The sequence below is a fragment of the Carassius carassius genome, chromosome 37 (assembly GCF_963082965.1).
Source record: "Carassius carassius chromosome 37, fCarCar2.1, whole genome shotgun sequence".
Lineage (NCBI taxonomy): Eukaryota > Metazoa > Chordata > Actinopteri > Cypriniformes > Cyprinidae > Carassius > Carassius carassius.
Window position 1 is genome coordinate 27120038 of NC_081791.1, and position 25639 is coordinate 27145676.

The window sequence follows — 25639 nt, forward strand, 5'->3', positions numbered from 1 at the left end:
TCCCATAGACTTTTTTATTCAACTGCTGAACATCTTTTCACATTTGACTATACATACAAATCAACGCTAGTAAATAAACTCTGAAGCGACCGTGAAAGCGGCCGCTTCTACTTTAATACTAAAATCATCTGATTAATCTGAAGACAGAGGAGGGTATTCACACCATTTACAGGATTCATTTCATAAACAGAGTCAAAGTGGTTTGGTTTACATGGATTAGTCAGAAGAAAAAAAAAAGCGAGAGAGCCATATCACATTTAAACCATCATCGTGAGGATTTCACTGGTTAAATTCTCATTCATAACGGGGAAATTGGATAAAAATAGCTATTTAAATAAATATTTGATGTTGCTTTTTTTTTTTTTAATCTAAAAGATCCTCCCTGACACCCTAAAACAGTCGTCCACACGAGTCTTGATATTATTACCCATAATGCAATGCGCTGAATCACAGCTGTACGCTTTATAGCAGGGCTTTGGGCTCCTCCAGTGGTTTAGATCAGATTCACTTCAAATAAATTCATGAAAAAATGAAATAAACTATGATCTGAAACGCCCAAGAGCTTCCAGAATACTTAAAAACCTGTGTTTAAAGCAGCCGCCCTATAGAACTAGAGCGGTACCTGTGATAAATACTGCACGCTCCCAAACTTAGGCCCAAATAAACCAACATCATCGCTTCAGGGATTCAAGGCCAGCGCCGCGACTGAAAACCACACCGTTTCAGTTCATTTCAGAGAAATAATTTACTAATGTGAATCAGAGCGTGAAATATGAAACACAGGAGATTAAGATTAAAAATGTCCTGAAATCACGCAAATTTTTAGACTCATTTGCATCATTTTAGAAATGTCCAAGCCACGTTTCACCTCAAAATTCATATTTTATATATAAATATATATATATATATATATAAATAAAATTAAGTGAACATATATTTTTTTATGGTCTTAACATACATATATATATATATATATATAGAGAGAGAGTATAATGATCATAAAGACAATTACGTAACAGTTTTTGCACTGCAACGATATTTTCATGAAAAACAAGCATTTTACTTTTTTTTTTTTTTACTTATATTAGCATAATGTGGAAAAATGTTGTTATTTAACTATTAAATGTATTAGTTTGGTAATATGTTTATTAGTAGTATATAATATGTATATGTATAAATGTTTATTATTACATATATACACTGTTTTTTTCACTTTCCAGTTCAGGAACATGTGGAAAATACATTTTTCCACATCATACTAATGAGAATTTGTAAAAATGTGCTTAATTATCATGAACATGTTTTAAAGTCACAATGAAAAATACCTTAAGTGTCCTTTTATTTTTACAAAATACAATTTCTAAATGTTTTTGGGATGAAGCTGGCCATTTCTTGACAGTTTGGATGAATAGTTTGATCAGTTGTGCAACGAGCCATCAGGCTGTTGTCGAGTGCTACACTAATAATTCAGTTTGTTTGGATGACAGTGAGGAAAAAAGGCACAAGGAGACCCGTCGAAGGGTTTGTGGACATAAAAACACATTCACAGAGCTCTGATGAATCAATCCGATCTTCTGGAGTCATTCAGAACGGCTCTCGCTGGATTAATCACATGTAGAAACGTCGGCGTCACGTCTCTGACACACTTGCATAAAGCCTCCTCGTCTCACGGGGACACAGAAATTAATACCAATCGACAGGTGAGCGCAGAAACCCTCGTTTTCCCATGATTCACCTGTGTGTCAGATCATCGGTCTGTCCTCTTAGGAAAACTAGTGTGCATGAGATCTGGATGTCTTCTTTGTGTGTGTGTGTGTGTGTGTGTGTGTGTGTGTCACTCCTGTCCGAATCCCTCCGTCTCCTCAATAGCAAACATCAGCTTCTCCTTCATCTGCTCGTAACTGCGGTACGGTGGCAGATCAAGACGATTAAAACTGAAAAACAAGAGACTTTACAGGTTTAATATCCACACTGTCTTCTACGAATACTGTATATTACGTGTAGTGTTCCTGTAGCTCAAATGGTAGCGCATTGTGTTAGCAAGCGCAAGGTTGTGGGTTCGAATCCCAGGGAACACATGTTAGGAGAAAACTGTTAGCCTGAATGCATTGTAAGTCACTTTTAGCGTTTGCTAAATGCATGAATGTAAATGTATATGTACTGCTGCTGTATTACAGGTGAATATTATTGATTAAGATGATTATTATATGCAGTATACAACAATGGATACACAATAATTACAGTATATAAAGCTCTAAGAGTGTCACATAACAGCAATGAATTATTTATCATGAATTTCAAAATAAATATTTAAATAATTGTATTTAAAACATTAGATATTTAACAATTATTAATAAATTAAGATTATTTAACAACTAAACTTCAAATTAAAAATATGACTAAATTTGTGCACCACTAATCAAATAATTATTTACTCATTTACATAACGGATTGACTCAGTAAACAACAAATAATTAGACAAAAATAATTAAATTAATAAAAAAGGTAGTTATTATAAACAATAATAAAATCCTATAAACAATCATGATATTATTCATATAAATATTTTAACAATAGTTTGAAATAGTATTATTAAATTATTAATATTTACTATATAAATATATTTTAACAATAATAATAACTTCACAAAAATGTGTTACTTATAATACACACATACTTGTGTATACTTATATACACTATTTAATATATATACACTATAAACATATGCATGTAATATATATACACAAACACACATACACTGTACTATATTTTATTTATGCTTTCTACATTAAAAATGTTTTTGGCCTTTAATTAATCTATTTGCTAAATCATTAAAAAATGTATTTAGACCGTTGAAAAGGTGCAACCATTGGACTAATATTTTAAAACATGCCTCCTCTGACACACACACATCTAAGGCTTAAATCTTGAGATCAAGATAATGTATGCATGTATGAAGTGAGATGATGTACCATGTGTGGCTGCGGGGAAGCCAGTTCTCCTTCCCAACCTTCTCGATGCAGAACTTCTGCGGTCCATTACTCCCTGAAACCAACACATGAGAAACGTCACACTCTCCCAACATGAGCCAAGACTCTAATATTAAGCCAATAATAATCAAAACACCTAACAACTGTGATCCAATAACATTCTAGTTACTCTCTCGATTATGTCCCGGTCATTATGCCACTTAGGGCCACTGGTCAACTTTGCTTCCATATTATATCATCCTTTGAAAGAAAACATCTAAAATACACTTTTAAGTGTTTATGTTATAACACTTTATCTGTTTGCGTCTGTAGATTTCAATTGCAATCCATATCTTTAAACGTTTTTTCTCCAGGTCAACAGCTCTTACTAACTACAAACTTAGCAGTTTTATTCCTCTCTATAATATGAAGGTTTTTACCGTGGGGTTTGTTCGTATATCATTTGCACTGATTTATATAACATTCTATTCCTGCTAAATGATTAAATGTATTCCTAAAACATGATAAAAATTATTTTTTTTCTGTCTGTTGACAACATTTTCTGATTCGTGGAGAGATAAGAGATATCCAAAATCATTTCTGTAAAAACCTTTTACTCTAACAGGTCAACAAAATAAGATACAGATATAATAACTAGGGACGCACCGGTTGACCATCCATAAATCGGTTTTTGGTCTTTTTTCGGCCGATTTTTCCCGAAGTGCGCCCGCGTGCTCCAACTACATTGTAATCATTTGCTATCATGTCATTTGTGTGGAAGTATTTTGAAATCTGTGCACAGGACACGGGAAGCCGTTCAGCACTGGAAGTGCAGAGCTATGTCTGAGGCACAGATAGCAGGAAGCGATCAGCTGTTGGTGTACTGGCGTACAAAATAAGAGTCCCTTTCCCGCGCGAGCGTACTGTACCTGTCCCACACAAGCGGAGACAGTGAAGCGATGTTCAGCTCGACTTCTCACGTGTTGGATGAGAAACGAAACGGACTAAACTGTGACAAAACTGACGGCCAGATTCATTTCCTAGAAATGTTTAATTAGAGAACGCCTGGTTTACAGATTTAAATAAAACATTTTAGAAAACTTTGTAATGCAAAGCAACTTTACTAATGTATTCTAATTAATCAACTGGAGAAAGTATGATGAGCTATATTAGTTAAATATTTTTGCCCTACTCACTTGTTTCGTCTTGCCTTAATGCTATAACACATCACACTGTGCAAGATACATGCATAGTGAATGTGGTTTCATATTATTATAATGAATAAAACTAAAAAACCTCACCCATTAGGTCTGCGAAGCCTCCTACAGGCAGACGACAGGTACCACTGACAAACTGCAGCAGTCTCATGCGCTTCTCATTGTCCATCTCTTTAATAAACTACAGAGAAAAGAGACAGTGTCTTGGTGCAATCTGAATAATTATTTATTTAAAGCGATTACTGCGTCATTACCTGCCAGAACCACAGGATCTGTTTACTGGTGGAGGTGTAATGTCTGTAAATGGTGTTTCTCTGCCAGTCATTCAGATCTATTTCTTGCATTCCACACAACATCACCTATGACACACAAACACATGGTTATTTACAGAATAGATGCAAGAGTATTTAAATGAGATGCTTGATTAGATTCTGCAAGTATTTGCACATGTATCCCAAATATATAAGTATGCCACTGCATTTTGTTATGTTGTGCAATGATATTCAGATATGCTGAAGTGTGACTCGAGGGCACATATATTTTTTTAGGCAGCTCTGTGCATGGGATTTAATGGATTTTAAAGCAGCGTCTCTCACCTCCAGCTCTTTGGCATCGAAATACTGCAGGTACTGCTGCGGAAGAACCTCATTAAATCCTTCAAAGAAAGCTTGAGTCTGTTCCTCGACACCACGAGACAGACGCCACTCGGCCACCAGCCTGAACACACACACACACACACACACACACAGCAGGACATTTACAACCAACACACACTCAACATCACCTGAGGAGCTGCCTTGCTGTCTTTACAGGAAGCTAGCATCTAAGAGATCATCAATACAGAGCCTGGTTTGAAACGCACTTTATGGGCAGCTAACATAAACAACAAGCATTTTGTTAATCTTTTTACACGCATTTAGGATAATATCTTTTTTTTTTTTACATTTTTGTAACAATGAAACAACATATATAATAAAATGCAAGTTGTGCAACATTTTAAATAAAATGTATCAATAAAATGTTCTTGCAATAAATACATTACATGCAAGTTAATGCAACATTTTTCTGTGTGTGTGTGTGTGCGCGTGTGTGCATATATATACACACACACACACGTATATAATTTATATTAATTTAAAATATGAAATGTTTTATTTTGTTATATTAAACATGTATATGAATAATATAAATGTATATATAATGAAAATGTACATACAAAATTGTATCATATAAATTATTAGAATAAATGCATAATATGTAAATTAATGTAACTTTTAACGTAAACATTAAAATAAAATTTCAACATTAGGTCTTAGAGGCAGCATTTATTTGCTGTTTACTGTTTGACATGGCCTTAAATTGTTGGCTAGATAAGCAGCTCACTAGAGTGACGGCTCTGAAACAAGGGAAATTAAATATAATATCATCACTAACTGGACTTTGATGAGTAAAATGAATATAATCGTTTGTTACAACAACAGCATGACCAATACTAAAGCATCTAGAGGGCTTTGTGTGTGTCAGCGAGGGGTCTGGCTTTATTTAGCATCCAGAGTGTTTAATTATGAGACTTGAGACGGGCACCTGATGTACTCTTCTTTGTTCTCCTCTGTGACCTGGATGTTCCCGCCGTCCGGCTTCAGCTCGTGAGTCGACACCTCACCCAGGATCTCCTTATCCACCGAGAAAAACATCTCCAGCCCGCACTCCTCGATGTTATTATCCCTGACACAGCACACACAGACACCGTTAGAGAGGCATTCACGACTGAAATCAATCACACTGAGCTGCATTCAGACGTGAGGGTTGAAAATCACACCAAACCACTCAAGAATTCATGATACTAACTCAGCTTATAACACTGACAAAAGATCCATGTACAATCATTTGAGGTGATCATACACAACATAAGGCAAACATTAAAAAAAAAGGAATATATATATATTTTTTACATGCATTCAAAACTTTATTAATGGCTACGATAATTTAAATTAATAATATGACATAATAATAATAAAAATAAACATTTTTAATTGACCAAAGTCACCTTTTCTTTTAAAGACTAATTAAATTGAGCTTTTTTAACCACTGTAATAAATAATTAACAAAATAATAATTAGCTATTTATTAGATACATATATATTTAGAGGCCTAAACACATCATATTTAAGTAATCAATGCAACTTTACTCTGAAATTTAAAGTGGACGTTATATATAGAGGACTTTATTTACATATTTAGTAGTATTAATAAGTTTGAATTTATGTTTATTTTTATTATGTATCATTTTATGTAGTTTATAGATAAATAACAAAATGCATTCATTTATTTATTCATTCATTCATTCCAATAGAATGAAAAAACTGTTATATGATATACATAAATCTATACATTTAAATTGTATTTTTATTTATCATATATTAACCAATATATATATATAAAATATATTATTAATAATTTAACATGCCATCCATCCATCCATCCATCTTCTTCCGCTTATCCGGGGCCGGGTCGCGGGGGCAGCAGTCTAAGCAGAGAACCCCAGACTTCCCTCTCCCTAGACACTTCCTCCAGCTCTTCTGGGGGGACACCGAGGCGTTCCCAGGCCAGCCGGGAGACATAGTCTCTCCAGCGTGTCCTAGGTCTCCCCCGGGGTCTCCTCCCAGTGGGATGTGCCCGGAACACCTTCCCGGGAAGGCGTCCAGGAGGCATCCGGAACAGATGCCCGAGCCACCTCAGCTGACCCCTCTCGATGTGGAGGAGCAGTGGCTCTACTCTGAGCTCCTCCCGGGTGACTGAGCTTCTCACCCTATCTCTAAGGGATCGCCCAGCCACCCTGCGGAGAAAGCTCATTTCGGCCGCCTGTATCCGGGATCTTGTCCTTTCGGTCATGACCCAAAGCTCATGACCATAGGTGAGAGTAGGAACGTAGATTGACCGGTAAATCGAGAGCTTCGCCTTGCGGCTCAGCTCTTTCTTCACCATGACAGACCGGTACATCGACCGCATTACTGCAGAAGCTGCACCGATCCGTCTGTCAATCTCCCGTTCCATCCTTCCCTCACTCGTGAACAAGACCCCAAGATATCTGAACTCCTCTACTTGAGGCAGGAACTCTCCACCAACCTGAAGTGGGCAAGCCACCCTTTTCCGACTGCCGATTTTTTATTTTATTACGTATACATTTCATATCATGTATTACGTAATGTCATGAATATTATTTAGTATTTTGTATCTTTTTTATTTTTAAAACAAGTACCCAAAAAGTACCATGGTATTCTTTAAAGTACCTTATGGTATATATTACAGTACCATGGTACCACATACTCTACTGTAAGACTTGAATGCATTCCACTTATTTGTAATGAATATTAATGCGTTCAGTAAAGCTGTAAACTGACTTGATCCAGATGAGTGAGTTATAAAACTCCGGGTCGATGGACTCCAGGTCTTTCAGAGCCAAGGGCTTGTTCAGGATGCGCTTGTAGAACGGCAGCGAGAAGCCCGTATCGATGAATTTCCCATGAAACAAGGCCTGCAGGAAGCACACAGAAAAAATGCTAAACATTTTTGCCATTATAATGTTCCTTAATGTCCGAATCCAGTTAAGAAACAGGAGCTGGTGTTTAATATCGCACCACTTAAAATACAATCTGACATTGACCAAATATGGCAAGGCAGCATTACCATGGCGATGAAGCGTCCAATGAACCGGAAGTATTTGAGGTGGTCGGGGTTGATGTAGGAGGCGGGGTTTATCTGGAGGCAGTAGTTGTCTTTGCCAGCGTATTCAAACAGACAGTACATGGGGTTCAACACCTCGTGAGACAACAGGAAGAACCACTCCCTGCACAACACACACAACATGGTTTATTTCACAGCATCACACTGGACACAAGTCACTCCTAAACAACTATAAATCACTGCATCAGAGCATGAGAGGCCTCAATAACTTTTTTCTTTAATTTGAGTGTATACACTTGAGTTTACTCTTTATAGGTACCGAATTAAACCTCTTTCAGTAACCATAAAGAGAACTTCAGTGTTAGTATCACTGAGACGCTATAAAAAAATACAATATATATATATATATATTTTTTTTTTTTTTTCAATTTTAGTTTATTATTTTCGAGTTATTGTTATTTTATAAAATTACAATGCTAATATGTTACAATACTTTATTTCTTTGGACTTTAAAATGTGCTTTTATTTTGAAAGATTGCCAGCAATAAAAGTGTATGCTGATGGTTTCAGAGCACATTTATTTAATCAATTTGCATTCAATTTGACAATCGCACTAATGCATATTTTGATATATCATGCAGAGCTGCTCTAGAATGCTTTGATCTGGTCTTTATTCTCCAGAAAGAGAGAAATAGGAAGCTTGCCTGGCCACGCCTCCATAGTCAAGCCCCTCCTCCCCGGGGAAGATGATCCACAGCCTGCGCCGGAGATCCTGAGCGTTGAAGCTCATGATCTGCAGGGAGACACCAGAACAACGTCATTTCACATCTTCAGAGACTCCAGACCGTGAGGATGTCTGAGGCGTTTAAAGACATTCACAGGCTCCACGCTAAGTCTCGGATCTGGCAGTTAAATGCTGGAGCTACTAGCAGAAAAACACCACAGTTTTAAATCAGTCATGGGTTATTCAAGTTAGACTGTGTTACCTGCTGGAACGAGTCTTCAAACAGCGTTTTGCGGCTGACGGTGATCTTTATGTGCTGTGGCACTGCTAATTGCTGTAATGAAAAATTCAAAACAATCCATAACTGAAGATTTCATAATATCCATTTTGAAAAATTTTTGCTTAAGGTCATCCAAGATGTACATGAGTGAGTTTGTTTCTTCATCAGATTTGGAGAAATGTAGCATTGCATCACTTGCTCACCAACAGATCCTCTGCAGTGAATGGGTGCCGTCAGAATGAAAGCTGATACAAACATCACAGCTGTTTGGACTCTCATTCTGACGGCACCCATTCACTGCAGAGCATCCATTGAAGGTGAATACATCTTTTTAGGGGGAACTACTCCTTTAATATTGTTCTGATGAACTTCTGATGTTCGTTCTTTAACGCTTCATAATTTCTCCATCCATAAAAACACAACTGGAGCATGAATCCTCACCTGACACCAGAATCTGAAGTATTGCACTTTGGCTTTGAAGTCTCGTACGTATGTGATCTGAGGGCCGTTCTCACTGGAGGGAAGGAAAGTGTGAAACGGTTTATAATGCAAACACACTATAACGTAAAACTGCATCATATTTTGTTCAGGACTAAATCTAAAGAACCACAGCAAAATATCATTCATCAATCACTTAAATGGCTTTGCATGCTAATCATTACTGGTTACTTCTTAAATGGCCTCAGAACAGCTGATGGTGAAAACACCCTAAAACACATCTTATCTATATGCCCTAAAGATTTAATCTGACGCTCGAGACAGGTAACACGCAGTGCAGAAGTTTGTTTGTTGAGACTATTCTGACATCAGCAGCACGTCTCGCATTCCTCTGACGTAGAGGATCGCTTTGTGCCTTCAAAACAGATGGTGTGGATTAATACACACATTCTGAGAGAGGCGTGTTTGCATTCTCCGAGCAGAGTCATCACGGAAGGTTATAATCGAATGCGGTTTCACTCCTGAAACCTGTTTTTCCTGTTATGCATGTAAAGACTGATGAACTCGCCTGAAAGAGATCACTTGTGCGTCTGTAAGCTAAACCAAACTGAGCAAAACAAGAAATTCCTCGGAACAGTGTCAAGGTCATAAATGACATTCAGAATGTGATTCATACACAATGATTTCAAAAACATAAGATCGGTAAAAGCAAAAGAAAGCTGCGCTGCTGCTGCTGACATCATAATGCAACTGTGGTATGCTGCACTGCTGATAACATCAGTGTGATAGTGAACGGATGCTGACATCATAATGCAACATTAAAGCTGCAGTGCTGGAAAAAATGCAGGGAATCCTTGCAGAACTGCATTATCTAGACCCGCTGGGTGCGTGTTTGCACTTACAGAGAGGATTTTCCAGTCCGAGGGTCGATGTAAGTGGTGGTTCTCCGGGTGTGATCTACGAAGTAAGGGGTGCCATCAACTGTAAACCTCATCTCCCATCCTTCGGGGAGGGGTTTCTCATTCAGCAAACTGCACAACACAGAGACTGAGCCATGAGCATCAGTTTATGAAAAACGACTCGATGAGCTGGGCAATAATTACTTATTTGAATCAACACTGTATTGCGCCTCAGTACCAAAAAACGTGCATTCATTAGACTGAAGATGTAAATTACAACATCTCCAAAACTGGTCTTTCTTAAACACGGCTGATTCATGTAAAAGTGCTTTATTGTTTTTCTCTGTAGATTTGCATTTAAAGGAAAAAAAGACAGAGGATCTGACCCTTGTGTGCGCGGATCCTCCCACTGCGTCGTTCTGGTCGTGTGATGAACAAAGTAAACTCTGCCATTAGAGTCCGTTCTCTTCTCTGAGAGCAAGACAGAAGGAGACACCAGGAGGAAAGTAAGAAATAATGGAGCTGAGATGTGATTAAGCCTTTGCAATCTCTCACTCAGAGCTATTTTTAACATTTGAGCTATTTTCACTAGCTGGTTTACACGGTGCGAGTGCTTCTCATTTCTTAAATTGGGACATTGAAGGATGCACCGGCTAATTTTAGTGCTGCTTCGCAGGTGCAGATAATAAGGTTACCAGAACATTATAAAGTAGCTGCTAGTCCAGCATATTACAAAAGAGGGTACAGTTCTAGAGCATGCAATTAAAGGAAAGTTAGTGTCTCTCTCTCTCTCTCTATCTCTCTCTCACCCCATCCGTGTGGCAGAGGTCCCAGCGGGTCAAACTCCTTATTCTGGGCAGCTGAAATCTGATCCTGCAGCAACAGGAGAACATTATGGCTTACTGTGTGTATATGTTAAAAAAATGAAGATAGATGCATGTGTTTAGTTTCCTCACCCCGATGATGAATCTTTGGTTGAACTGCTGCATGGCTCCCTGCAGCTGACTGCGCTGGTGCTGCCATTGCTCGTAGTTTCGCACCGTCTCCATCGTGGGGCGCTGCCACGTGGTGGTTCTGCTAATGTGGTCCACAAAATACACCCGACCCATCGGGTCCACACGCCGCTCCCAGCTACAAGAGAGAGAAGTCCGTTTGAGAAGTCAGATTTCAACATTTCAAACAATACTGAATAGTATTTATAATACCTTCTAAGAAATGTGGCGTTAAAACAACAACAACAACAATAAAAAAAGGTAATGGCAACTGACTGCAAATTCTAACATCTTTTCAACTGCTAGATATAAACTCAGGATTGAGAGACAAACTCATAATTGCAATAAAAAAAAACGGAATTGTGAGAAGACGACAAAATTGCGCAAGAAAAAAAAAATCAGAATTGCGAGATCTAAATTCACATTTCTGACAAGCGCAAAATGTGCGATTGTGAGAAACTTGCAATTGCAAAAAAAAAAAAAGAAAAAAAAATGCAAGATTTAAAATCAGAATTGCGCAACATAAATGTGCAGTTAAGAGAAAAACTTTATAATTGTGAAAAATAGTCAGAATTGTTAAATCTAATCTCTTTTCTGAGAAGTCTAAATTGTGCGATTGTGAGAAACTCACAATTGCAAAAATAAAACAAAATACAAGTTTTAAATTCAGAATTGATAGAAAAAATTCAGAATTGTGCAATATAAATTTGCAATTGCGAGAAAAATGTGAAAAACTAATTTAACAAAAATATATAAATAAATAAATAAACAAGATTTAAATTAAGATTTGCGAGAAAGACGTTAAAATTGCGCGAAACAGTCAGAATTGTGAAGTCTAAACTCACGTTTCTGAGAAGTCCAAACTGTGAGATTGCAATTGCAAAAGAAAAAGCACGAAAAAAAACGTCAAGAATTGTGAAAAACAAAATCAGAATTGTGAAGGGGAAAAAAATTTTAATTGAAAGACCTAAACTCACATTTCTAAAAATGTATGTTCGGATTGTGAAATATAAACTTGCATATGCAAGAAAAAAAGTTACAATATTTATCAAAAATAAAACGTTACAATTGTGAGGTAAACTGTTGCAACTACCTGTATCTTTTATTCCACAGCAAAAATAACCTTCCATTGAAAAACCAGCCTAAGTACAGGATGATCAGTAGAAATGATATTCAGGTAACACACAAACTAATCAGTCATGAAACTGTTTTGTCAGTATTCTAGTACACATCTCTATTCACAGTGCAGAAAAGGTGGTCCTAAAACAAATAAGCTGCAAAATATCACTTCCTTTGTGGTGAAATATGACCTGGACATGTTCTTAAATCATTTAGCAGTTGTTTTCTTTACTATATATTTCAGAAAAGTTAGAATGTGTGAAAGAGCAACTCTTGTGATTCTATATACAATATTGTTACAATATAAAACCTTCCTGAACTATTACAGAGTCTGTGTTACAGTTTAAATGTATTACAAGTATGCATCGTACATTCCTCTAAGGGTGTGTCCAGTAATTCAGTGACAGAGGAGGGTTTCTTACCCCGTCGGCAGAGGCTCTGGTCTCTCCCACGCGGTTATCTTTTCCACATGGTCAACATAATACACACGGCCGTTCTGATCGACCCGCTGCTCCCAACTACACACACACACACACACACACACACACGCTACAGTTAGTTCGGTCTAGCACTCTCAAAAAACAACTCTTATAATCAGTGGTCTATACACGGTTTTATGAATGAATCTCTTACTTGCATCATATGTACATCTGCACTTCGTTGTTTATGATTAGAATTCGTGAGAGCTGAATTCAGTCAGCGAGTGCATATGCAGTGAACAAAAACTCATCTGAACGCCTCTGATTGGCCACTGCCATTCATAAGCTCAACAGACTCGTGTGTGATTGGTTATAATGCACATCGCTGTAAAACTCGTTAAAAAAATAATGGCGCAACATTGAGAAGTTCTAAATTTAATGGTGCGGTTCTTGGATGTTTTATTAAGAAAATCATATGTACTGTGGCTTTAAATGATAGAAAAAAAACCCATGTATTTTCTGTTGACAAACAATTTGTAAATTGGGGAAGTGACGTAAGGAGGAACCGGCACTTCGGTTTACTGACGTACCCTTGCGGCAGCGGACAAGGGTTGACCATGCTGGGAATCCTGCTGGGGGCGGGGACTATGCTGAGGGACGTCCTGCCAGGCTGCTCCACGGTGGGGGCGGGGCTATAGTCTGGAGCTCCGCCTCTGGTGGGATTCCGAACCGGAGTGTCTGAACGGGACGAATCGCTGCCATCAGGAAACGAGCCGGTGGAGGAAGCTGCAAAGAGGGGGAAACATTCATCACCATTTTCTCATTTCACTCATTTTTTTTCAACAACCAATAAAAATACAGAGCAAATAGACAAAAACATGCACACTTTAAATACAAAAAAATTATAATTTTTTATTCTATTTACATCAATTTACAGCACTGATAGTAATCAAACATGTTTCTTGAGCAGCAAATTATCATATTAGAATGATTTCTGAAGGACACTGAAGACAAGTATGATACTGAATAAACATTACGCTGAAAATTCAGTTTTGATCATGGAAATAAATTACATTTTAACCGATATATCACATAGAAAACAGTAATTTTAAATTACAAAAATATTTCAGTTTTACAGTTTTTACTGTATTTTGCAATCAAATAAATGCAGCCTCGGTGAGACTTCTTTCAGAAGCAGTAGTGAGTATCCATGATGTACAGTAATACAATCAGAAAATTAAACATTTATTTTATATAATATTTACCAAAAATTATTGCAATAATTAATTAATAATTAATAATTAATAATTAAAAATTAATGCAATCATTTATTTAAAACATTTAAATTATAAACTTCTGTTAATAGACCAAAAAAAATTCATTATCAGCTAATGCTGATTTAAAAATAAATAAGCCCTGATAATATTTTGTCTTTTTTTTCCTGAGTTTATGTGTTGATCCAACATGTTTCAATATGAAAAAGTAGAGTATTTAACAGCTAAATGCTTTAACTAAACGTGTCTGACCTGGGGAGGATGTGGGTCTGCGTGGGGTCGGCGGCGGAGGTCGTGAGGGTCGCGGGGGTCTCTGGGGTCGTGACCCTATGGATGATGCTGAAGGAGAGTCCATGCCGTTCACACGTCCATTAGGAGCCGACGGCTGCTCCTGACCGTCTGTGACTGATGGAGACGGATCTCTGCTTCTCCAGAGAAAGAGACAGGACATCAGGGGGAGATGTTCGGCTCAAAACCATGTATGCAAACTGATTAGAGTCATGTGACATTCCTCAACCAATCACAGCCTCGCTTCATTTTTTGTTTAAATAAAAAGAATTTTGGCACAAGCAGTGTTTCCATCCAAAGTAACGTATGCACAAAACTGGAATATTTCATAAAACATTTGCGAATAAAGCATCTAACAAGTCTAAAAGAACAAAACCGTCACATCCTGACAAACTGGCATTAAATATCTCTAAGAAAACTATAATAAATGACCTGCGTCTCAGAGAGAGCAGACGTAACACAATTAATCCAGTCATTGCTTTCAGAGAAAATGAATACATAAATACTTTAATGACAGACTTTCCTCAGGCATTTCAACACAGATGCTGTGAACAACATCAAGTTAAAATTCAAAGTCACATGACATTTTTTAATGTGCATGGAGGAATTTATTCCGTAAATGTGTTTCCATCGTAGTCTATGTGCATTTTTTCTTATCGGATAAAATTTATCCAACTCAACTGTGCACATGCGTTTATTTTCTGTGCATTTTTAGAATTTATGCGCATCTTGGTGTTTCCCCCCGGTTTTTTTTTTTGTATGCGATATTCCAAAATGCACATATAGCTACAATAACTATAAAATAAACGTTCATTTGCACTTTCCCTTTGATAGTTATTTAATAAGTAATATGAAGATACCTTCTGTTTGAGTCGTCATTAAGCTCAGATGCCCCGTTTAAAGTATCTGGAAAACAATGTCATTAGTCATTAGTGCTAATTTTAGTGTAAAATATGAAAGTAATGTTGTTATTGAAATGACTGGAGCGACTGACTCTGGTTAAGGGCCTCGGCCGACTGGAACATTTCAGGATCGACCTGCAGACCGTCTAAACACACGGACAGATCGCCGATGGTCTCAGCCTGATCTCTGTCTGCGCACAGCTGCAGGGTCTTCACCACCTCACAGACTGAAGCAAAGAGAAGAGGGTCAAAAACTACAAACAACACATGGCACTCGACTGCTGGAAACAGAGTAAATGAGGAAAAAATATTTTAATTTAAAAATCCTATTTATATTTTTTTATTTAAATTATTGAATTTTTTTTTAATCCATTATTTTAAATTTATTTTATATAATATAATAATGTATTCATATTCAACAATTAAATACATTTATATTGTATACATTATTTTCAGATTTTTTAAATAATATATAACATCAATTATATATAACAATTTATATGTAACAATTATTTAAATGTATATTTTATAGTATAATATTCTTTTTTTTAAGTTTGTTTTTAGACTTTTTATTTTTATTAACATATCTATATATTGAACTTATAAAAATTACACAATTATATTATACAATACAATTTATAATTTGTAATATAATATCAAAATAGCATAATATTTAAAAAACCTTGTCTGTCTTACATTCTAACTTTCTAGCTGGTAAACATGATAACTTTTACATGTTACGTGAAAACAGTAAATGCAGAAAATTCTATAAAACTACTATATTTTATATATTTTATTTTATATTTTTACATTTAAAATCAACTCAATTATTAATTTTCTATATTCTTAGATTTATATAATAAATTGGATATATAATTTAATTACTTATACAATAATATAAATTATAAATATTGTACATTTTTGTTAGAAATATTTAAATTCATATTTAAAACAAACATGTACACATATATTCTTAGATTTATATTAAATAAATTACATATAATTGAATCACTTATATTATGCAATTATATAAATTGTTTATTTTTTATTATAACAATTTAAATTCATATTTAAAATATAAACACGTACACATACATTCTTATATTTATATTAAATAAATTACATATCATTTAATCATTTATATTATGTAATTATATAAATTATAAACATTTTGAATTTTTTTATTGTAACATTTTAAAGTATGCGTCAAGAACCGGGTTTGAACGGGACCTCGGTACCACCGGTCCTTAAAGAAACCTTTTCATTTTTACATCCAAGCAGCATGTAGACAACAGAAATTATGACTTAGAGAGACTTGTATTCTTGTAGATGCTGTAATTTTCAACATTATGCGCTCTTTAATCTGGTTCCTCTGGTTAAAGCGGCAGAGAAAATACACTCACTCTTCATGTCATTTGATTTGAGCGTCTCGCTGATGTCGAGGGTGGCCAAACCCAGCAGAACGTCCGACTTCAGCGTCTGGTAACTCCAAACACGAAAGATCAGCTTGCTGAACGGAGTCACGATCCTGACGGACACACACACACACACACACACTCAACCGCTTGGCTTAGCAAACAATGCAAATAATAGAGTCCACAGTCAGTTCTGACGTCACTAACCATCACATCACATCAAGAAGATGAAAGCAGTTTAATAGAGAATTGAGCTGAATGACAACGTGCATCTGAGGAACTACTAGAGCCTGTGCCCAATCAAAGGAAACTCACACAGTGAACGACTGCTTCCATTTGGGCGAGTGTGTGTTGTTGCATCTCTCCGTCTTTTTGGTCTGGCCGTCCACACACACCTCCACGTACGGACTCGGGCCGAACCAGTTCTTCTTGTTGTCCTTGAGTTTGGCCGAGATCACTGCGAACCCAAAGAACAAACGTTCACAGCAACACCATGATGGGTTCTGATGGATTTTGCAAACACGTTTCACTAAACATCAATGAAGAAAAGCAGGTACTGTGAGGAGGAAGTACAGGTGAAGAGGCTGTGAACGTTTTCTTCAAAATACAGTGCATTGAAACTAGATTTGTTTTTTATAATGTGCATAAAAATGCACTTTTTAAACACAATTGTGACCACCAAACCAGTCATAAGGGTCAATTTATCAAAACGGAGATCTATACATCATCTTGAAGCTGAATAAATGATAAAACACGTATGGTTTGCTCTCAAACATGCACAAGTAGGACCCTGCTAACTATAGGCCTGTCTCTAATTTGCCTTTTCTTCATAAGATTCTCGCAAAAGTTGGTCAACTACAATTAAACTCTTTTTTTGTTAAAAAAATCTCCATCTATGAAACATTTCAGTCAGGATTCAGAACTTTTCGTAGTACTGAGTCAGCTTTATTAAAGTTGTTAAATGATATCTATATGGTAACTGCCCAGGGTGATAGTATTGTATTGGTGCTGACAGACCATAATACTCTTATTGCTCGACTCGAGTCCTATGTGGGCTTGACGGGAACAGTTTTAAGTTGGTTTAGTTCCTATTTAAAGGACCGGAGGCTCTCAGTTCGACTAGGAATCCAACATGTCACCAGCTGCTAACCTCCCATGGGGGGGTCCCACAGGGATCGATACTTGCACCAACACTTTTTTCTCTGTACATGCTCCCTTTGGGCTCTATTTTCAGGAAGCATGGAGTCTCGTTTCACTTCTACGCTGATGACAGCCAGATTTAAGTGTCACTTAAATGCTCTGATAGTAACACCTTTGACACTTTGTTGGCTTGTACGAAGGATATCAAAATTTGGATGGCATCGAATTCTCTCAACCTTAATGAAAAGAAAACTGAAATGATAACTTATGGTCCCCTTAATGGCATTTCCCTAAAATATCTGAGTAATCACTTTGGTACATCCCAAGCCAAAACCCTTGTTAAAATCCTGGGTGTTTTGCTTGACAGCGAGCTGAAACTTGATAGTCAAGTAAATTCGATGGTTAAATCTTGTTTCTTTCATCTCCTTCATCTCTCTAAAATCACGCCTCTCCTCACTTTTCAAGACTTTGAGAAAGTAATTCATGTTTTTATATCATCACGTTTAGATTACTGTAACTCCTTGCATTGTGGAATGAATACCACTATCTTGGCCCATCTACAGTTTGTCCAAAATGCATCAGCAAGACTCTTAATGGATTTACTCCTATCACTCCTGTCTTGGTTTCTCTGCATTGGCTGCCTGTGCATTTTCGAGTGGGGTTTAAAATCCTTGTTTTTGTCTAGAAGTCTTTAAACACCTTAGCTCCCTCATATTTATCTGAACTGCTTTCCTTACCTAACCCCCGTTGAGCTCTTAGATCTAGTTATCTTAAAATGCTCACTGTTCCTAGAGTTAAATTAAAGAAAAGGGGTGAACATGCATTCTCTGTTGTAGGTCTTAAACTTTGGAATAGCCTACCAGTTCATGTTAGATCTGCTGCTACTTTACAGGTTTTTAAATCTCTACTCAAAACGCATTACTTCTCCATTGCTTTCAATGTCCCTTGATGTTCCATCTCTGTACTCTGTACAATTATGGTTTTATTTCTTATATTTTGTTATATATTTAAAATGTGGATATAATTATGTTTTTTAGCTGTGATTTTATTTATTTGCTATTTTCTCTTTATTATGTTCTATTTACTATTTATTTTATTTTGATGCTGTAAAGCACATTGGTCAGCTGCTGCTGTGGTAAACGGTGCTATATAAATAAAATAAACTAGAAACTTTATGGTTTGTTAGGATCGGACAATATTTGGCCGAGATATAACTGTTTGAAAAAATAAAAAATCTTAATATTGAGTAAATCACCTTTTAAGTTGTCCAAATGAATTCTTAGCAATTCATACTACTAATCAAAAATTAAGTTTTGATATATTTACGGTAGGAAATTGACTAAATATCTTCATGGAGCATGATCTTTACTTAATATCCTAATGATTTTTGGCATAAAAGAAAAATCAATAATTTTGACCCATACAACGTATTTTTGGCTATTTCTACAAATATACCCCAGCGACCTAAGATTGGTTTTGTGCTCCAGGGTCACAAAATTGTTTAATAAATCATCCAGAAAATAAACAAAGTTTTTTGGCCCTTTTTTTATAATAAAATTAATTCCACAAAAACTGCTAATATATAAAGGAACAAAATAAAATGACCTGTAATATATTTTAAATGTAAATGTACCAGGGTTATTATAGTTACTAAATCTATTAAAATATGTTTGCTAATTGAAAAAAACTGAAATAAAATAAAATCTTAATATTAGATGAAAATTACGACATGTTCCCTTGGCAAATGAAATAAGTTTAAGTGGAAGCAATTACTGGAAATAAATAAAAACTAAAATGGAAATTAACAATTGAATACATTTAAAACAATCATGGATAAAATGACAAAAGCACATAACAAAATTAGCAAACATTTTACCAAAATGGAAAATAAAAATTAAAGTTAATAAAAAAATATGAGTAGTATTTAATTTAAATTAAATAATAAATAAATGAAATAACACTGGTTCTTACCTATTATGAAACATGAGATATTATGTTCACGAGAGCAAACTGTTAATGCCAACTGACACAATTAAGAATAAATAAAATCGTAAAAAATAAAATGTTTGTATTTGTATTCACATTTAAGTGAATTTTTTAATTTGCACAAACAGAGAAAGAAACTTTTAATATACCAGAGAACAATTAGGACGTTTAGAAACTTTCTTTATTAAACAGAAAAAATATATTAGTATATAATTAGTAGTATTAATTACATTAATACAATTAGAACAGTATTATTATTATATTAACTTATTAACACTCATACACTACTAACACGCACACTTCCTGGTGTTAGTTTCTCTAGTTCCAGATTGCTGCTGAATGTGTGTTGTGTGTTTATATGTGTATGATGTTCTTTATGATTACATTTTTTGGGCCTTTTGTTCTCTTTTATTAGCGAAAACTGAACCCGTGCACCGCTGCTCTTTTACTGCTCCGTGACACCATCAGAATTGCAATATTGGTGTTAATTAATGAGACAGAACATCAAAGTCCAGCGGATGAGGAAGAATGTCACATCAGATGAATATGCAAACGTACCCATGATCTGCAGCTGCGCTTTCATAGGGAGGCCATTAGCAGGACCTGCTTTAGCAACACTGCTGGCCATGACACACCGCTACACGGAGACCTGCAAGCACAAAAACACACCTAACACACTGAGGCATGTTCACACACACATCTGTGCATTCTTAAGACATTATCTAGCTGCGTGGCTAAGCAAAGCAAAGTACAGTTCTGCTAGTTGAGGTTTAACATTAATCTAGCAAAGATCTGATGGCATGAATCTCTCTCTCTCACACACACACACACACACCAAATATTTAAACCTCACAAGTGCTCATCAGGCTTAGACTTGTGGTTAGAGTTAGACTAAGTTGAAACTTGTAAAGAACTTGTACACTACTTTTTATACAGCCGAACGAGATATATATAAAATCCCATGTAAGCAAAAGTTATGCATAAATTCATAGCCCTATAAAAGTAACTTCAAAGGCATCTTAACATCTCTTAATTGGCAGGAAAATAAACAATACCACCAGTCGAACGAATGATGTCTGTAACATAATGTTTTCGAAAGAAGTCTCTTGTGCTCACCATTTATGATGATTAAAAATGCAGTAAAATCTGTAAAATTGTGAAATATTTTTACTATTTAAAATAACTGCTTTATATGTGAATATATTGTAAAATGTAATTTATTTCTGTGATCAAATCTGTATTTTCAGCATCATTACTCCAGTCTTTAGTGTCACATGATCTTCAGAAATCATGAGAAATATGCTGCTTTACTGCTCAAGAAACATTTCTGATTATTATCAATGTTTTAAACAGTTGAAACATTCTTTCTTATTTTTGTGGAACGTTTATTTAAAATGGGATTCTTTTTGTAACTTTATAAACACCTTTAATGTCACTCTTAAAGGAATTTAACACATCCTTGCCAATTTAAACATTATTTTATAATGTCAATTGCTAAGTATTTATCAGCCCTGGTTTTTGATATTTATATAACACAATGTTTAGATTTATTTTCATTCAGAGAAAACATCGTCTCTATTTTCGCCGAGTAGATTCAAAATATTTAATGCACAGTAAAAACCTAGCTAAAAAGTTTCCAGGTAAACTAGGTCAGATTGGATGACTTTGACGAGACAGTAAAAAAATTATGCAATTTTTCCAACAAATACACGACTAATCCAGCATGACAGAGGACCTGAAAAGCATGAATCAAGCTCACCATATACTCCAAAGTGCAGTAAATGATGAAAACAATCCACATCGACTTCAAAATCTTTTGAGAAGAGCAAAAATAGATTGTGCTTTCATAGCTATGAAAGTGTTCCTCTGTTTCCTGTTGTAAGGAGATCCCAGAGAACAGACGCTGTGCTCGGTGACTTCTCCTCCAGTTACGTCACAATCAAACTGAGACGCTTAGAGAGAGAGATCAGAGAAAGATCTGAATAAACTTTCACTCGAGCTGATCTCAGGGTTAATTATTCATCACTGATCGCGTGTCGAGCCACAATAACAGCCCTGAGGAAAGACCGGCGCAGACGACACAGACAAAGACAAAAAAACAACAGCTAAAGCTTTGCAAATGGCACTGATAAGCTTCTAGGTTAGAGATTATGACAGACTTGTTCCTTCATAATCTAAATGTCACTCAGCCAGAGAGAGAATCCAAACAGGAAAACCAAAGACGAGTCAAAAGCTTCTGCGTGGTCTCTAACATCGACACGTTCTGCTGTCAGTTTAATGTTCAATCACTATGAGGTAATCATTGAAGAGTCAAACACCCTTTTACAACGTCAATCTGTTTGATAGAGATACTCAACATAAGTTCGGACTCCACCAATCGCGTGAGTTTGGGGGCGGGGCTATCTGTCAGATGGAGGGAGTGTTTGTGGCGATAAAATGGACACAAAAAAACACACACACAAAAGAACTGAGATATATCTGGAGACTGAGTGTATCAGAAAGATTAACCGCCTGGCATCCACCCAGAACACACTAGAGACATAAAATATAACTCACAAACTTCTATTAATATCTTCAAAACTCAACAATACTCTTAACGAAAGAATACTGCGGGCGTGATACATTAATATCATTTACCACATGGCTGTCTGGAATATTTACTTGTGACAACATTTTATAACCAAATCTTTAAATAATCTACAAACAGTTATTTTGGTAATCGATTAATCTGTCGATTATTTACTCGATTAATTGGGCGAGCTTTCCTAATTTTATTTATATGTATATAGTCTCAGTCTTCTGTTGTATTTAATGTGCGTTTGTCCATAGATATAAGTTATTCACTTCTGTAACGTGATGTGGTCTGCTTAATCGATAATGTTGTCGATTAATTGAATTATTCACTGCAGTGTGGTACAGTGATGGTATGAAAAGGTTATATCACTATACTTTTATTTACCACATGGCTCTCTGGAATATTTGTTTGTGAGGGCATTATATAACCAAATATACATTTGCAAAATACATTTATTTTGGTAATCGCCTAATCTGTCGATTATTTACTTGATTTACTTGATTAGTTTTGATCTAAACTGTGTTTTGTCCACAGAAATGTGAGGTGATCTGATTAATCAATAATCATTGTCAATTACTTTCATTATTCAAGATGTTCAAGAATACTGTATCATTACTGTATGATCAAATCAATACTCAAATTTTACAATCAAACGTTATTACCATGTTCAAAAGAGATACCATGATACTTTTAAATACTTATTGTTAGTAACTACAAACCAGTGTTGGGGAAAGCTACTTTTAAAAGTCATGCATTACAATATTGTATTACTCCATAAACAGTAAATAACTGCATCACCTTTTACGGAAAGTAATAACAAAAAAACAAAAAGTTATATTTGTGGCCAGTGTTGGGGAAAGTTACTTTTAAAAGTAATGCATTACAATACTGCTTTACTCCCTGAAAAAGTAATTAATTATGTTAGTTACTTTTTATGGAAAGTGATGCGTTATGTTTGCGTTACTTTCGCGTTATATTTTAAATATGAGCAGGGCTTGATTCTCTTTAATATAAGAAGTTCTATTTATAGCAAATATAATAGGCCAGTCACACCAAAAAGTGAAATGAATAAACCTCAGGCTGAAGGAAAAGTAAATTCATGTCTGTAGAGTAAAACACAGGAGAAGAAGGTTCAACACTCTTCACCAATAAAAAAAAATGAAGCACAATTGTTAGCTTAAAGAAATTTTTGCTTAATAGTATTGGTTCAACTGGATTATCAAAAGGTCAGCGGAAAAGACATTATAGTTAATAAAATGGGATTAGATACATTTGTGTTATTTAACATATTTAATTATTTCTGGTTTGCTTCATATTCAGTGTTTGCATTACACTGTTTTAATTAATTTTTATGAACACTAAATCAGTTTTTAGTTTTTTTTTTTCAGAGTGGGGTGAATTAACGCACATTCACACACATTTAGTCTAAAACTACATCATGTTGACACAGCGCACATAAAGCCTCTGTACTTATAATTTCTCCCAATATGGGGACAGGAGACTTGTCAGTCAATAAATGGAAACACAAAGTAACTGGGGTTACTTTTTCGAAAAATATTTTCTTGTAAATTAAAAAGTAATGCGCTACCTTACTACTTACTTGAAAAAAGTTATCTGAATACATAACTTTGATTACTTAAAATGCGTTACCCCAACACTGTTTGTGGCAAACGCAAAGGCCCTTTCACACCAAAAGTAAAATAAGTAAAATAAGTGAAATAGGCCTGAGGCTGAAGGAAGTGCCTCGGTACGTCACTCTCAATTTCACTCAATGTCATTTGCGTTACATAACTGAAAAAGTTATTTCATTACAAATTTATAAGAAATGCGTTATTAAAAGTAATGATTACTTAACTTGTAAAACATTACTCATAAAACTGTTACTGACTGTCAATTTTTTATTGGTGTCTCCTCCAGTTAACCTGCATTTTGATGTGATTGATGAATCATACGGTAACAAAAAAAACCCATCATATCGAAATCACTATATTAAACACAGTCACCGCCATAAAACTGAAAAACACTGAACTCTACAAAGCTTTTTCTTCGACAAAAATAAGTTTCAGAACAGATCAACATAAAACAGATATACGAGATTTCTATACTAGTAATAGTTAGGATAGTCATTGCTAGTAGTGTAAACTCATATAAATCAGCAATTCCTCTCTTTTAAGCAGCTATCATGCCTTTACAAAATAACACTTGGCTATAGTGATACCATGGTATAGTGAAGTATATATATGTTTGGTAATGACTGGGTCATGGACATGATTAAAACACCATGATATTCAAATTAAATTCCGAGGTAATTTAAATAATACCACAATATTACCATGATAATTAGTTACTGTGCTACTTTTTTCTCTCTTAACTTACAAAAGTGCATTATATGTACCATAGCAGTACAATACCATAGTATTAACATGGTATATATCAATACACCATAGTATTACCATTATGTTTTCGATGATAGCTGTGGTTAATAACACGTAACAAAACTCCATTAGCTATTTTTATCGCGGTATTTTGGTAAATATTGATGGATATCACTTGAGCAGCTTCAGCACAAACCTGTTTAGCTAGGAAATATTGAAATCATTAAATCAGCGGAAACCAAAGCCAAGATCAAACTCAAGCTGAACGATATGACAGAATTAACATGCGACACGTGTTCATACATGACCCGAACACAATCAGTAAACAACAGACGCTCCGACACATATTCAGGCACATGTTTTTGATTCCCTTTGACTCTCGTTGTCAAAACAGAGCTATTTATTTGAGATACAAACAGTCAACGTGATTGGGCGAGCTGTCGACACGACTCATTGTCACTATAACGCAATCCACATAACACATAAGCGCGTATTAGACAGTAAACTACAGCACACAGTCTCAATCAGCTGGTCATCGCTTACCCGAATATTTCAGCGAGTCAGATGTGAGATGTGACGCCGAAACGATCCGTCTTCAAATAGTTTATTAGACAATCCGTACAGAGCGACTCAGGTTTAGATCAAGAACGAACTTCCGCCATCTTCACGTCAATACGTCACCAAAGACGCTGATCTGAAATCAGCGCTTCCGCTCGAGACAATAATTATGTCGTTATTCCAGCAGAGGGCGCTCTATGGCTCAGAGCGCCTGTTCTCCATTGACCCGCGTTCAAATCACAAGACGTTTTTTTCTTATTACAGAAGTTTATATTAGGAAACAATTATAATCTTTAATATATGTTCATTTCAAAGATTAGTTTTTTGGCATAAATATATTAATTTAGTTTCGTAAATGTATAAATAATATAGATTTGTTTTAATT

At 35.5% G+C, this 25639-nt stretch overlaps 1 protein-coding gene across 4 annotated transcripts; it reads right to left on the reverse strand.

Moving 5' to 3' along the window:
* Positions 1 to 1503: 1503 nt before the first annotated feature.
* LOC132118551 (E3 ubiquitin-protein ligase Itchy-like) lies at positions 1504 to 25377 on the reverse strand. Of its 4 annotated transcripts, none has more exons than XM_059528472.1 (24): positions 25240 to 25377; positions 20305 to 20395; positions 16936 to 17077; positions 16609 to 16733; positions 15298 to 15432; positions 15164 to 15209; positions 14268 to 14443; positions 13332 to 13527; positions 12745 to 12840; positions 11168 to 11342; positions 11021 to 11084; positions 10598 to 10682; positions 10215 to 10343; positions 9316 to 9388; positions 8857 to 8928; positions 8575 to 8663; positions 7874 to 8033; positions 7588 to 7721; positions 5771 to 5911; positions 4783 to 4903; positions 4441 to 4545; positions 4271 to 4367; positions 2973 to 3045; positions 1504 to 1934 (listed from the first exon to the last, which is right to left on the reverse strand). In XM_059528472.1, exons 2-24 carry the CDS (start codon positions 20372 to 20374, stop codon positions 1835 to 1837), a joined length of 2604 nt encoding a protein of 867 aa, XP_059384455.1. In that variant the 5' UTR covers positions 20375 to 20395; positions 25240 to 25377; the 3' UTR covers positions 1504 to 1834. The 4 variants fall into 4 exon arrangements, with proteins under 4 accessions (XP_059384455.1, XP_059384457.1, XP_059384453.1 ...); XM_059528474.1 differs by lacking the exon at positions 25240 to 25377 and adding an exon at positions 21506 to 22010 and having other exon boundaries at positions 14268 to 14437; XM_059528470.1 differs by lacking the exon at positions 25240 to 25377 and adding an exon at positions 21506 to 22010.
* Positions 25378 to 25639: the final 262 nt, after the last annotated feature.